Genomic DNA, 15,984 nt, shown 5'->3' with positions numbered 1-15,984 from the left:
ATAAAAGCTTATGCTGGAATGTAACTATGCAAACTGTCCATTACGAAGAGATGACCAAGAGTATGGAGATTGCAACTAAAGCAAACAATTCTTCCCCCACAAAGACATTTTTAGTTTTGCATTGTGACAATTATCTTTTATTTCATGTAAGTCTGTATTTCAGGGTGTATCAAATATAATCAAAAATACCCATTGGATCACGATGTAATAAAAAGGCAAATAATATGAAAATATTTTGCAGCTTAAATTTACAATGATTTATATGCCTGTTAAAGGATGTCAGTAAGTGCAATCATTTCAGTTGGGAGAACTCTCAGAGACACAGTATAGGTGCAACTCTCAAGAATTTGAAGTGTTTCTAAAAAGAAAATAATAAAACTGTTCTGCATGAACTATAAGTACAGTGCCGCATTGCATCATTTAAAAGATTTATAAGGTCTGTCATCTCTTCCGAAAATCACCTGAGTACTTCCTGTTCCCCCAAATAATTAGGAGCAGGAGCTTGAGATGCTCTGCTAAAAATTAGTAATGCTATTTTCAAATATTGTTATACTTTTACTGTGATTTTCTCACAAGTTTGTCCATGTCCTTATGTTAAGGTGAGGGTGGTGATGCATAGACTGCTGAACACAGTTCAGTCTGCAACATTCTGAACTGTCTCAAGGAGGGGACCGATAGCATAGGAGAGAAATCAAGGGATTGCCAGAATCCTATAGCTACCATAAGAACAAGGCATAGATGTGGATTCTGAGAAAATGGATATGAGGCGATGAAGGGCCTAATTACAAGTTTTGTGGTCCAAACTCAGTGGTCGGTGGTGGTCAGACCTCTGCAATCCTGGTGGTCTGACCACCAGGAGACCGCCGCCTACGCCGGGATCAGTGATCCCAACAGGTTGGCGGCAGTCATAGTTGTGGTCAGCCACGTCAGTACCTGCTTTGACACCACCGTGCTGATCATGACCCTGCATTCTGACAGCCTTTCACGGCGGGGTCCCTGCCATGAAAAGGCTGATAGAAAGGCGGTTCTGGGGTCACAGGGGAGCCCCTGCCCTTCCCACGACTATGTCCTGGGCAGTGCCGGGGCCCCTCTGCCAGCACCTTCGGAATGCATATTGCCTGTAACTGCAGACAGTGTGCATTCCAAAGGTGCAGCACCACTGTTCTTAAATCAGGCCCATAGTAAAATACATAATTACATATCTTAACTTTAGAACTGGACTTCAGTAGATCAGAAGACAGAGTAAAGACTGTTAGTGGATTACCCTCTCTGAAAATAGAATAAAAAACAGATATTAAAGAGTGTTCTTTTGCTGATGCATAATATGTTTTTTATTTGCTGCTGATCAATATTCATGAATTCTGTGAACATGTGCAGTAATATCTCTGGATGAAGGACTGCAGGTTGGGTACAAAATGTATTGAGGTTGAGAGAGATTTTAAAGTTGTTGAGCAAAAGAAAGTATCATAAGAAGTAATATCATAGTCATCTGTAAAGGAAACAAGTGTAGTGCAATTAACAGATTTAGAGAAGAGTATGCACCACTTAAACATAAAATAAATAATTCTGTAATATTTGGTTGCAGTTAATTTAGGATGATTGGCAGAATTGTCAATTGTGGCACCCTCAATTGTTAATTAATTTTTTCATGAATAATTCTTTGAATACAATGAAATCTCAATGAATAGTTTAAAACCTGTCAATCACTATTTTCTGGGACTTTCACAATCCTGCTACAGTTCAAGTCTGGGTAGCAACATTTCACTTGCAAAAATAGTACTCAGGAAATCAAATACCTCTATGAAATATACTACATTTAAAACATTGATTCATTATGTGAATTTTCAAAATTATTGTAAAGTGACTGGTTGACAATGTATGCCTTCCCCATCTCCCTGACATCCTCTCTCACAAATCAGTCAACTGTTCTACCTTTAGTTCTATTCTCATATTTGAAAAATGATCCAAGAGGAATTTGCCTGCCTCCTTTTGGCATTTAAAATGATTTACTCTCAGGAACAAGGGATGACTTTCACATTCTTTGTCCAAAGTTTAGATATTGTTTTCTAGCTAGAAAACAATTAATGTCTGCCTGACAATACCATTGCTCTTTGCTCGTCCCTACAGTCATATGAAGATTTACAAATACTATTATTGGACTTAATTGTATTAACAATAACCTATTTTGTGAGGTTTGTAGCAGTGCAAATAAAACAATTGAAGCAATTGCAGGGGATTTTTAATCAATACATGGTACACACTTATAAAATGACACCAAATAAACATCCTTTGCACTTAAGTTAAGCTTGCCAAGTACTACAGCATGTTATCACAAATCCAGGTAAACACAACATTCAAAGAAATAAATGAAAAAAAAGCTTTTCCTGTTCAATGAGAACCTTCTGAATCTTTTTGGGGTTATTATGAACTGGCTAAGCAGAGTGACCCAAAAGAAATGAAGGGCTGCTAGATTTGCATTGCTTATATGGAGTTAAAAACTAGCTTGTGTAGAACTGCTAAAACGTGCAGCACAATTCAAGTGTCCCAGTATGCCATTGCATATTACATTAGATACAGATCAATTTGGGAATTAGGAGCTCCATATCACAAAATGCATTTTCATGGTACGTTCAGTAGTACTACAGTAGTACTACTCAAGTACTGCAAATGCTATTCACAAGCTTGTGTACAGAGATCTTTGCCTTTTCTGATGCTATTGTTTCTGTGCCGAGATCTCCCCACTGGCTGCAGACATTTTCACACACATACACCTATGTTTTAATAATAAATGAGTGATGGACAGGGATAGTGGCTGGAAAATGGCGAATACTTACTACTAATTGGAAGGGGTTTAGCGAGGAGTAAAGCAGGGTTAAGGGAGGGCTAGGGAGAGGTTTAGAAAGTGACGTGCACTCACCTCTTAAAGTGTAAGACAATTGCCATTTAAACATCACTTCTATAGTTACTTCAGCTAGTAACAATCCATAATAGTGATAAATGCACTTCTCAGACCTGGAGTAAGTCTACCACTTCACATGGCCAACAGCTGGTACTGCAACACCATCCCATTGAAAGTAATGGAGGTGGGGGGGCTTAAAATAAATTCGCATAGGAAATAATGTTTAAAAAAATTAAATTGACATTTTAAAAATATATATACATTTATTTTAATGTTTAAAAAATAAATATACAGAAACAGAAATATCATTTTGTAATAAAATATTTTAATAACCTTTCTTTGTTTACATACATTTCACTTTAATTTAATTTAATTAATTTAAATTAATTCCATACATAACTTTTAGTAATTCTTAATATATAATAAAAAAATATCAACATTTTACTTTACTTGGAAATTGTATTTAGTACAACTTTAAAAAGTAATTTGTGTTTAAATATATTCAAATTAATTAAATATTTAATTCAGATGGGATAAACAAATAGGTTAATAGGGCTGTAGCACTTTTTAATTAAATATTTAATTCATCAATTAATTAATATTGCTGTTGTGCTTTTTTGATTTAGTCTACATTTTAAATAAATATACAAAATTATTTTACATTAATTTCTTAGTTAAAAATCTGTTTACATTGTTCAATGGTTAATACATTTTCATTAATGTTCCTATACATTACCATAAGGAATTCTCAGCCAGCGTGGTTGCAAAAGACTCCGCTGAATGTAAAACGCTGTTATAAAGTTTCTAGTAGTAACTTTACAGTCATATCTGATGTTTGTTCAGACTCCACCCCTAAACTGTGTGGGTGGGAACATGTCAGTCTACACTATGTAGTAACTTTACACTCAGAAATGGTGAATAGCCAAAAGTAGTGAAGTTAGTACCAAGTGTAAGAGTAATTTTACTTGTATGGATTTATTCAATTGTGAATCTACCTTTGTGAATAGCTCCTTATGTATATAGTCTTGCACTGAATCAAACTGAAAATACCCTAGACAAACAAACAAATGTAACTAATGTCTAAACTGATTGAGACTATAAAGCAGCTAAACATTACACTTGCAATTGTCTACTTCAGCTGTGTTTCATTTTTGATGAAATGTCAAACACAGAAGTGCCGTACTGCCACTGCACTGCGTTTAAAAAATCACTGCATTTGAAAATTACTTTAAACAAAATTCAGATCTCTGGGAAAAACATTTGCACCCTGGGGCACAATTGTTCAGGAACAGAGGGAATACCTACTTCTAAGTGGAAGTGGCTTAGACAAATTGAAGGAGGGGTTTAGGCAACACACCCATAAAAGAGTAAGACCATTGCTATTTACAAACTACACTTCTAACGTTGCTACATTCCTATAGGTCATAAACAGGTCTAAATGTACTTCAGCCCAGCCTTGGAGTAAGTCATGCACCACACATGGCCACTCTGGGTACTGCAGCAGGCTATGAATTACCATAGCACCCCACAGGAAATAATGTATATATAATTATTAAATTCATATAGATATAAAAATGCTTTTTTAATAGACTTTTATTGATTTTAAAAACACAGAGAGGTAAAGATGAACTGTGACACATAAGCAAGAAATATCTTGCACGAATATATGTGGCGGTAACTCATAGCAGCAAATCTCGAGCAGTACAAAAGCAGCACATTGATCACAGCCCAGATTCTTGCACCCGATGCCACATTCCGGTAAAGGATCCCACCCACTTCCCCCAAACCCGCTCATGATTACGGGGACAGCCCCTCGCCTCATAACCCACTCATTCTTGTTGTGCAAACCAATCCATACCTTGTTACTACCTCAACAGTGTAGGAGGAGTAGGGGAAATCAAGCCTGCAGCAATGTCACATTTAGCGACAATGAGGGCTGTGCCTAAAACAGTTCTCTCTGCTCTCCCACCCGAGGGCATCCAACAGCTCCAGTGACACACTGGTCCGGTAGGACATCACCATGGGGCAGGACCATACCATATGGTAAAAGACCGCTGATTCCGTCTCGCACTGGGGGCATGACGGACAGGGACGAACACCTGTGCGATGCAACTGAGCCCGCGAGAGGTAGGCGGAGTGAAGATAGTATATTTGTATCACTTGTAGCTGAGATGAGATTGTAAGCTTTCTCAGGGCATCAAAGCATCTCTCTAGTCTTCATCCTCAATGGGGCCCATCCATCCTTCCAACCGATCTCTAAGATTTTGCAGTGTGCCAGGCAAGTTAATTATGAAAGTGCAGTAGATATGTGAGATCCCTCCATGGCCAAGATTACCCTTAAGGAGCTTTCCCTCCAGGTGTCCAAACTCTGGGAGAGCATTAGTGGTTGAGACATAAGTGTGAATTGTGTGTCGTAGTTGGAGGTCCTTGTAAAATTGAGTGTTCATCAGTGCATATGTTGTCTGAAGGTCTGCAAAGGAGCGCATCTGTGACCCAGTCCAGATGTCCCCCAACTGAGTGATACCAATTAGATCCCAGGTCTTAAAGCCCGTAAGCGCTGCCACCTCCCCCAACCACCTGCCATGCCATAGGGGGTTTGTTGTGTAAGTTTAATATCCCATTGCACATGTCAGAGCGCAGACATCCATGCCAGGAACACCACCCTATTAACCTGTGGCATAGAAGCTGGGACTTTGGAACCATACAACATGAACTATAATCAGGGGAATCAACTAGAGATAGTTCTAACTAGTAAGCTGGGTCAGACCAGCCCCTGTTAAACCAGTTGTAAATGATAAGTAGGTGAGATGGCAGATAATAGAGATAGAGGTTGATCATCCCTAAGCCACCATCATAGGGGTGCCATTGTCAATGCGTGAAGGCCAGGCGGGGTTGTGGCTAGCTGGTCGAGGTCACTAAACCATTTCTTAAGAAGGTGGAACGGTAGTTTTTGAAAGACACAAAAATCACTGTAAAATCATCATTTTGTACAGTGCGATGTGATCTATACCATTTAGCGGGAGTGGTTGCCATCTGGCGAGGTCAGCCCTGACTTTAATGACCAAAGGTTGAAGGTTGAGGGTCCAAGTGAGTTCCGAATTCAAGGCAACCCATATGCCCAGCTGCATAAAGCTGAGCCAACGAAGGGGAATGTTCACCTGCAATCGTAACAATCACTTCAGGGAGCCAGCGGAACCAAAACTGACTTAGAGGGATTCATTTTAAGACATGAGGCTGCTTCATAGTGCTTTAGCAAGTGAATACGCTGGGGTCCACTTGTAACAGGATTCGCTCAGTACAGTAGGACATCATCCACGAATAATGCTATGGGGTCCTGCTGGGTAGCACTCCATCTCCATCTCCCGATTTGGGCATCCGTCCGGATGAGTTGGGCCAGTGGTTTAATTGCTAACACAAGAAGGAGGGGGGAGAGGGTGCAACCCTGCCTTATCCCCTGTCCTGTGGGGAAGGCATCGAATAGGACCCCGTTATAAATGAACCCCCACCCCATAGCTCCCTCCCCTTCCCATACTTCTACCCTAGAAGCATCCGGTACCCTAAAGAAAAAACAGGTTAGACACAAAAACATCCAGGACATTTTTAAAAACATTATGGATGGAGCCAACTCATGTTAAAGAATGCATCGTAGAGATATCAGCCAACTTCTTTCCAACTTAGGTGCCCGAGGGGGTGGGGCATGGAAATAGCAGGCTCAATAAATGGATGACTCCACCATAGTAGCCCAAACAATTTACGGTCGTATGATACTCAGGTGTTGAAGCCCAGTCAAATTGTGGTGCTGCGAGAGAGATCAGTGCCTGTTTGTGAATCATCCGGTGCAAGAGATATCTGACATCTAGACCTCCTTTCCCCTTCCCAGCTGCAGGGCTTGATCTGTGCCCGGTAGCAACGCGGCTGAGGGGATTGGGAAGACGTTTCTGACAAGCGGTCCCCCGTCACCTTCAAGAGTGGATGTGTCTCCTGTGGGGCTTAGGTAGTCGTACCGGCAGCCCTGGTTCTGCGGATTCCAATTGGTGTAGGGAGGCGGCACCAGACCATGCTGTGAATAGTCCTCGTCAGCCATTGCCACTCAGATGCCGGGGTGTCAAAGAAATGGGATTTGATGGCATGGAGGACACAGAGCATAGCCGGAGACAACATACTATATTGAAGACCCATTGCTCTGAGTTTTTGCTTGACGTCCATGTATGAACGAAGATCTTGCTGCACCTTGCGGGTGTAGTCCGGGAAAAGGAGAACTCTGGCGTTTTCATAGCAGAGATCTTATTGTCTCCTAGTTGCCTGGAGGATGGCATCCCTGTCCCTATAATTAGGAATGGGGGCGAGGATGGTCTAGAAGAGGCTCCTGGAGGCGGACTGGGCATCAGTGCCCAGTGCACCCTTTCCACAGCAAACCAGCAGGACAGGTCCTCTGTGGGCATCCAGAACTTAATCCACTGTTCTAGAAAGTCCACCACCACCTGGGGTCCAGAGCCCTCCGTGCCCACAGGGACTCCTATTATGCACACATTATTATACCTAGAGCAGTTTTCTGTGTCTTCGGCACGCCTGTGGAGCTCAATCGTCTGGGAAAGAAGTGTAAAAAATCGGGTCTTAAGAGTGGAGACATCATCCTCAACCTTGGAGATCTAGGATTCAGTCTCTGGTATGCACGCCATGGCGTTCCAGAGATATTGGCAAAGCAGCGCCATGTCCATCCTCACTACTCCGATTTTCGTCTCCACCGTGGTGTCTGGATGGCCTGAAGAATAGTGGCAAGCTCACTAAAAGGCACTGTGGGATTGTCCCCTCCTGGGGGCCCGGTAATCCAGAGGTGGGCCCTGTAGTATATTGGTCTTTGCGGGTCTGCACAGTGGCAGAGCAGACAGGTGTATCCTTGCCCATTGCAGGAGGATCCCAGGCCGATCAATGTGTGTCGCAGATGAGAGCCAGTCTGCTTCCGTGGGATTGCAGCAGCACGAGCAGCTGGCTGCGCGGGATCAGTGAGCAATCCCCATACCGGCCAAAACTGTAGGTACAATATTGGATCAGGAGCCAGGCGTCAGACCATGGGGCCCCTCTCATGCATGTCCATCAAATTTCAGGAGGCTAGTCACTTCTCCACAATAAGTTCTGTCACCAAGGACCCCAGCTGTGTAATATATAGTTCGGTAAACAAACAGTTGCGGGCCAGTACGATGTGGGGCATGCAAAATACGTTTAACCCGCAGGATCAAAGCACACCAGTTCACATTCAGAGGCCTCACAGAGGAGGCAACACACAGTTGGCCCCTGCGTCAGAACCAGTACTCAAGGCCAGTGGATGGTCAGTCTCAAGGGAAGGCCCCTCCTCAGCTGCTGCAATGTAGAATCCCGGGCCCTCCCTGATACCCCAACTCTCAGAGCTCCACACCCACAGAGGCCCTCATTGGGCCTCCCTCATCAACGTAGCACAGTGACTCCAGGCGCCACGGGAGTCTGAGTCACACAGTGGGTCACCAGCTTCCCCCACCTCACCAGGCCACAGCGTGGAGGGCCGGGAGTTGGCGGGCAGAGGACCACAGGCCCACTCTCACACAGCCAACTCCATCCAGGGGGGGTATCGTTCACCAAGACCATTCACAGTCGTGTTCCCAGGTGGCTCTCCCCACAAGTAGCAGTACAGTGAGCCAGGAGAAGCGTGTTCCTTCCTCAGGCACTCATCAGGTCTGGGTCCCTGGTCTATACCACCGCCTCCGTCTCCCCCGCAAGGGCAGGTCCTTCCGTCTATCTGGAGCACCTCAGAGCCAAAGGGGGCAGCAGAGAGGGCAAGTCTGCTCCACCGGCTGAGGGCCTAATTCACTCTCCCTGGCCCCGGCAGTCAGAGCCGGCCACCTTGTTCAGCCACTCTTCAGGTGGGAGGGAGATGCTATGCCACACCACCCCTCTAATCGCTCCACCCCGGGGTCACACCACCGGCCTTCTTTCAATTCCTCATGGGGCCTGGAAAGTTGCAATGTCGGGTAGTGGCCTGACCCTGGCAGGTAGGATCCCCAGGCCCATCCGGTGCAAGGTCTTGTCGTGGCCCAGTCACTGGGATGGGGATCAAGGCGGCGTCTCACACTATCGGCCGATCCCCATCAACTCCCCCGCCTCTATTTGTATCCTAGGTCTGCCTCACCTCGAGGTCAGCCACACGGTGGGTCCGGGAAGGGCCCTATTTCACTGTCTTCAGGCCGGCAGGGTCCAGGGGAAACTGGGACCGCTCGTCACCCCGCAGACTGCACCTCGCATCTCCACTGGTGCCACCAGTTCCTCAGTGGCACATAGCTGCTCCGTCCACTGCTCCGGGACTCTCACGGTCAGGAAGAGTCGCGTCCTGCCCTTCCAACCTGTGGGGTCATGCTGGGACAGCCGATGACGGCTGTATCTGCGAATTGACAGCAGATTTGGAGCGGGTCGGAGCTAAGCTAATTATGGTGCAGCCGCCATGTTGGCCATCATAGCCACGCCCCAGATATAAAAATGCTTAAACTCCTCTTTATATATGTCTAAAACCCTCCCACTTAGGAGTATGTATTGCCCTTTTCCTGAGCAATTGTTTTCCAATTTTGGTGAAAAAAGAATGTATAAATTTCATTAGCCCTTCAATTTTTAAAACAATCGGATGTTTGTACTTTATTTTATATTTTGATATCCTTTTAATGTTTACCTGATCGGCAAAACTAAGAACCTCATTACGCAGGTGCCATTAACTTTGGTGGAACCAGTAACAAGAGCTACCATGCTCTCTGGAATTAAGATATCAGTAGAAACACTATAGGTTTTTCTCATTTTCCAAGGATCTTTTATCTGTTCAAAACATTCGCAAAACTCTAAGGTAGAATGCAAGTTAGAATAGTAAACAACCAGGTGAATGGGACCCAGAATTACAGATTTACTTGATAAATCCCCATTTCACTGTGGAACCTCAAAATACCCACTAACTTTACACCCCCAGTGTTATATGGACGGATGGTAACATCATTTCAGGGGTGCTGACTTACCAGGCGCCTGCCTGGGACACTAGTGTTGTAACCCTAGGTGGTGGCCAGCAAGAGAAGCAATCCTGTCCTAGGTGTGAAACTGAAACATAATTGCTTGAGTCCAGCTGCGATCAAACCAACAGCTCAAGTGAAGAAGTACTGTTATTGTTCACAACATCACGATAATAGCGCTGAAAAAGTTTCAAGAGCTTGTGGCAAAAGATGATGAGTACTTGAAGACCCCATTAAACTGCGGTCTTCGATGCCTAAAGTTAATGTGGAAGTGTCACCTGCTTTTAACTTCACTTTTCATTCCTATGACATGCAGACAAAATAAGCTAGTCAGTGTTCTTAGGAAACACAACAAAGGAAACAGGTTCCAGATACTTGTTCTTCGTAGTTTTGGCCCTGCACTCGAACAACAGCCTCTTGTATGACATTTACCCAACTAAATAATTGATAATATACAGAAAATTAGATTTTCTTTCTATTTACATTCTTGAATGTCCTAATATTTTTTGTGTCCCAGGATGTGATTCAGACGTGGTTATAGGAGCTTGTAATAGTAATCTTTCAGAGTTGAACCACTACTTGTGGGCCATTGTGCAAGGTCTATAATCACTCTCATAACATATCTAATTTTCTTCTTTTTCCTTTAGGAAAATGGGCTAGAGTATGAAGCGTGTCTTGTTGCACAGTGTGACGCCTTAGTAGATGCAATGAATCGCCAAAAAGCAAAGCTGCTCACAAAAGTAACAAAAGAACGAGAACATAAATTCAAGGTGAGTGAGTCCGAAGCAAAATGTCTTTATTTTGAAAAAGGGATTCTGTTACAAGGTAGCTGAAATGATCCCTGAGCTCAGAATCATTGGTGGCGCATTCTGCTACGGCAGTTCACGATACCTGCCACACTTTCTTCATTTCCAGGATTGTCATGGTTCAAATGTGTATTTTAGGATCGTGGTACCTGATGAATCTCTAGGAGATATTTGAGAGAATTAATGACTCACACGGATTATACCCTTAAAATTGAATTACCTCACTTGTAGGTCTGTATTACTTTGGCCTATTTGATTACTGTATCTTCTTGGAAAAACTCGGGAAAAGGCCGTGATGGCTGGACTACAATGTGACTCTGAACTTTCATCTTTCTGTTTTCAACACCATCTACCCACCACTTCATTCACGAGGACCTATGGCATCGGATGACAAGCCAGAGTATTGGATTGGCGCAAGTCTTTTCCAATGAATTACAAGTAAGTGGTGTCTGTGACCCATTTTACATCCTCTTCTAAAAAGTTGAAATAGGGAAATACAAGGGGGCAGGTCTTTTCAATAAGCTATTTAATTTTTACATGCAGCTTCTGGCAAACCTTCTGGGCACCCTTGGAGTACATTAATAAATTAATGCGCACAAGATGTTTAGGTCGGCTCAGCAGAATACCTAATATTCAAACTCTATGGAACTAGAGCAAACCGTCTTCTGAAAGACACAAGTTACCTATATGATGAGAGTACCACTGTCTTGCTTATATAGAATTATATAGAATTAGGGCTATTTTATACTTTAAAATTTGAGAAAAGCACACTTTTTCAATTAATGACCAGCATTGTTTCATTTGTAAACGTATTTATTCGGTGTATTTATTCGATGAAGGCAAAGGTGGCATTTATTGTTTCTTAATGTCAGGCGTGTTTTGTTGCTCCTCCTATTCTACCTCGTCCAGAGACCTTTATCTTTTCCATTTGGTACTGCCAGTGTTATATTGTATTTTTTCAGCAACACTGGTACCTGGAAAAAATGCTGTTTTTGAACCACCTTTTGTTCCATCTTCTGCTTCGCGTTTTTCCCTCCAACACTGCCGGATATCTTTGATATGTTTTGTAAAGCTGTAAAGTGTTACTTTGTTGTTTGTGATTTCTCTGCTCTGGCTGCGTAGGCCCCTAAGTGCTAATTATGTGAACTAAAAAGTGCATGTTTTACAGCAGACTGTGGGAACACGCAGGCAATGTTTGGTCTGCTACAAGCAGCTACCCACTCACACAGTGAGCACTGAAGCAGCAGTCACTAAAGCAGAAGCAGCAGCTGCTATGGTCATTAGATTTACAGAGAAAATGGAAACTATGGTGCAGATTTATCATTATTTCAAGCAGTGCTGTGCAGCAAGTTACCTTGCTGCGCTGTGTGAAAGGGAAGGAGCAGGAATCTGCTCCATTTAATATGCTAGAGCATATTCCTGTCCTTTCCAAGTGCTGCAAGGGTTTCTGCACCCTTCCTGCACACAAACAATCATCAAAGGCATTTTCCTCTTTCTAAGTGTGCTGCAGAAACAACCAGGAGAAATAAAAACATTTCTCTTTGTCGCACCCTTCCCAGAGAAGGTGTAGCATTCTGACACATTAGCAGGTTTACCAGTGTTGGTAAATCTGGAAATGTGCCAAAATCCATGGGTGGATGCATGAGAATACCCATCTTCCAGCCTCTCTGGTGCAGAGTAACACAAAGCAGCGATTTGCGCTGCCTTCCATTACTCCAGATTTATCAAGCCACTCAGGGCCACTCAAGGTGGCCTTGCGTGCCTTGATAAATCTGCCTTAGGTTTTGCGTCACCCTTGCAACACCCATGAGTGGCGCAAGGGTGATGCAAAGCAATTATAAATATGCCCCTCTCTTTCTCTTTCTACAGGGGGACAGAGCTAAATTTGGAAGTGCTCTTAGCATACAGCTGTGAAATTTCAGGGTTAAGAACTAACACTTATAAAACATGTGTCACAGAAAGACCAATTTAACAGAAACTGAGGATGCACCAGAAAAGGTTTTCCATCTATTTCCCTCAAAGCAGATTTGGCTTATAAGTGAACCCTGGAGTACCATAACATTAACAGGCCAGGCTAATGTCATCAAGTACATTCAGTATTCCAAGTTGCTCGTAGGCAGCGCACGTCGGTGACCTTGGTGAAATACAGAGGATACACCAGCATACACTGTTTTCCTCATCTTGCAGATATTTGGACACTATATAGCCTCACAAACCAGAACTATAAGTTAGAGTGGGGACACACTTCCTTTTGTAAATCTTGACAAGAGGGGGGGGCTATAGACTTTTTTCCAGTTTTGGAGTCCAGGGAGAAAAGATAACCAATCAAATTAGAAACCTTAAGGGCCTGAAATAGAGTTTGACGGATGGAATACTTTGTCACAAACAGGATGGATATCCCATTCGCTGTATTACGACTTTCATAGGCTATAATGGAATTGTAATTTGACAGACAGGATAGTTGTCGCATTTGTGACAGAGTAACCCCATCCGCCAAACTCTAAATCAGGCCCTAAGTCTTCTCTGTTACAGGCAGGGTACCTTGGTCACCTGAGAGTCAAACGTGAGCCAAGGTACATTCATGAGTTCTTGCAATAGGGGTTTCTTAAAGTGCAAAACATCACAACTTCAGATTTTTAGGGCCCCAGGCCATGACAAAAATGTTGGTTAAATTTGTGCCCAAGCCTAAGCTATTAATGAAACTGACAAAAGCATCTACCAGTAACTGAAGACCATTAGGTATTCTTGACATTAAAACAGCCTCAGCTGCATAAAGAAGGATGGGGACACTTCAGCCATTCATGGTTGGCGTGTCTTTCTCGTACCAACTAGGGTGGATTACAGTTTATTAATGTACAGAGGGGATAAGATTGGAACCAAAACGCATTCCTGCCAGACACCTCGAACCAGGCCGAAGCTCTCAGTGCATTCACCATGCGGCCCAAATCTGATGGAGGTGTTAAGGTCTAGGTGGAGGGAACATAAGAAAGTCACCAGGCCGGTGTCAAGCCCCATTGATTGCAACGCTTCCCATAATTTGCCATAATTTTGATCTGACCATGCTATCAAATGTGCAGGCAAGATCCATAAGGGCTAGATGAATGGGGCCTTCTTTAGCTGAAGTATATTTATTAATTAATAAATATAAGTTGAGAAACTGTTCTTAGGTGCTCAAGCCAGGGCTAAAACCATATTGAACATCGCAGATAAGACAAAACGTTGAAAAACTTCTATCAAAAACAGACAGAGGGGTAGCTCTTCACGCATCTATGCTAACTGATGTGGAAAGGAAAGAGCTCATGGCTTTGTGCTGAGGTGGCATCTAAATAGGTGACCACAGCGTCACTACAGTGTGTATGACACTAATGATGCCATGCAGAACCCAACAAAGCCACTCGACGACTCACAGGAGTATTGCTAAAAACAAAATCTTCCAGATACAGTCTGATGGCTGGGGAATTTCTAAGATAAGGAATCAGTGTCTAGATATTGTCTCTACCAGATAATGCGTTACCAAAGGTAAGTAACGTGTTCATCAGTAACCAACCACAAAACTCTGTTGCGGATGACACTGCTGATAACCTTCACCAAGGAGTACAATAGGGAGATGCCCTGTTCGCTTTTTGAAAATGAGGACAATAATGACTGAAGGCCACGACTCAGACAGGCCGGTCTTATTGGCTGTATTGGCGTATTTGCTATAATAGGTGCCCACAAATCCATCTACAACTTATATACATCCATGAGTACCCTTTCGGGCCCCAGGGCTTTATGCATTGGGCTTTCACGGATGACCTCAGCTACTTCTTCTAGAGTAAATTCGACATCCAATGGAAAATAGGCATGCCAGTATTATATTCCACACTGAATATGTTGGACGTATCATATGCTTGTCTAAAGTTGTTTTCCCAGGCATCTGATCTAATGTTAGCACAAATCAAGTTGAAGTCATTTTAAGGAGTTTGTTGTTATTAACCGTGTTCCAAAACAAGCCAGTATGTCTAGACCTGCAGGAGGTAACCAGAGTGGTCCCTATTTCCTCCCTGAGTTCTGCCTTCCTCCTGTTGATGGCCAATTTCTATGACCTTCTGAAGGAGGTGACAGCCACAAAGTCCCTGAGAGTAGCCCCTGAGGGGCTATGCAGGTACCTATTGGCCACCAAGCATGCCTTAGCAAACCAGAAATGAACGGCTGACGTAATGCTTTCTATGAGCTTCAAGAGGTATGTTTTAATGGTGTGACCTAAGAGGCACTCGGACAGCATAGTCAATGATCTGCACAAAGCCTGCGCTGAACATCAATCTGGTTTGCAGATTTCCACACAAGCCTACAATGTTTTAATCAATTTATGCATGGTAAATACCGTAATGACATGTTTAATCTGTTCACGTGTTTTAGCAAAATACATGGATTCACCAGATACATTTTGCCATAGATTCGCCAAGTAAATGCGGACAAGCAACTAGAAAGCGGATATTTGTGTGGCATAGTCCAAGCGACAGTTAATTCTGAAATGCCAAGTAGAGTGTTACTGATTATGCTGCTGAAATTATTCCGTGATCCACTGACTAGCTGACCATTAAAACTGTAGTGATTTTGTTTTCTAGGTTGTCTGGGATCAGATAAATCATTGCACGATGAAGTTGCGCCAGTCAACAGGGCTGATGGAGTATTGCCTGGAAGTGATAAAAGAAAACGATCCCTCTGGCTTCTTACAGGTATGTTTTAATATCTTGACATCATGTAATCTGAATCGGTTTTGAGCAAGTTTACACTGGTTCTCGTCAATTTCGATGACGAATGAAAGATTAAATCTGGTCTAGTTAAGCAGTGCAAAAAATACATTTAATACCAGTCATCGAGACAAATGTTATTTTTAGGATGAGGGAAAAATTCTTACAACCAGTGTAAATCTGATTAGCAATTAAGCAGTTTAGACGATTTTGCCTAGTGAATGTACAAGGAGAGAGCAAATACAGTCATCTTTCGAACCGTGACACTAAACTAGGGAAAGAAATGTATAATCTTACAGAAAAGCACTTTTTCTGAATTGCAGTTTGGCTAGAAACTATTTGCATTCTGTCGGTAAATTAAAACAACAGTGAACTCTTCTATTGATGCTGCGAATGGGTTTTAGTCATTAAAACAATTCCAAATACTAGTGAGCAAGCTGTGAAAACTATAGGGATTACTTATAAGTGGTTGGGTTGTGGAAATTTGGTGACTATCACTGGATTTCCCATTCAGCCCAAGTCGGAGTTCC

The 15,984-nt window shown here is 43.0% G+C and overlaps 1 protein-coding gene across 2 annotated transcripts in view; it reads left to right on the top strand.

Annotated features, from left to right (window-relative positions):
* The window catches only part of TRIM67 (tripartite motif containing 67), a 417,173-nt gene that overhangs the window by 210,294 nt on the left and 190,895 nt on the right, over positions 1 to 15,984 (top strand). For both annotated transcript variants that reach the window (XM_069235025.1, XM_069235026.1), the window contains exons 3-4: positions 10,563 to 10,685; positions 15,329 to 15,439. In XM_069235025.1, the coding sequence (XP_069091126.1) occupies positions 10,563 to 10,685; positions 15,329 to 15,439 (234 nt within the window). The remainder of the gene's footprint in view (positions 1 to 10,562; positions 10,686 to 15,328; positions 15,440 to 15,984) is intronic.

This window comes from Pleurodeles waltl, chromosome 5 (assembly GCF_031143425.1).
Source record: "Pleurodeles waltl isolate 20211129_DDA chromosome 5, aPleWal1.hap1.20221129, whole genome shotgun sequence".
In the NCBI taxonomy this organism is placed as follows: Eukaryota; Metazoa; Chordata; class Amphibia; order Caudata; family Salamandridae; genus Pleurodeles; species Pleurodeles waltl.
Note: the sequence above shows the minus strand (reverse complement) of the source record. Positions and strands in the feature narration are given on the sequence as shown.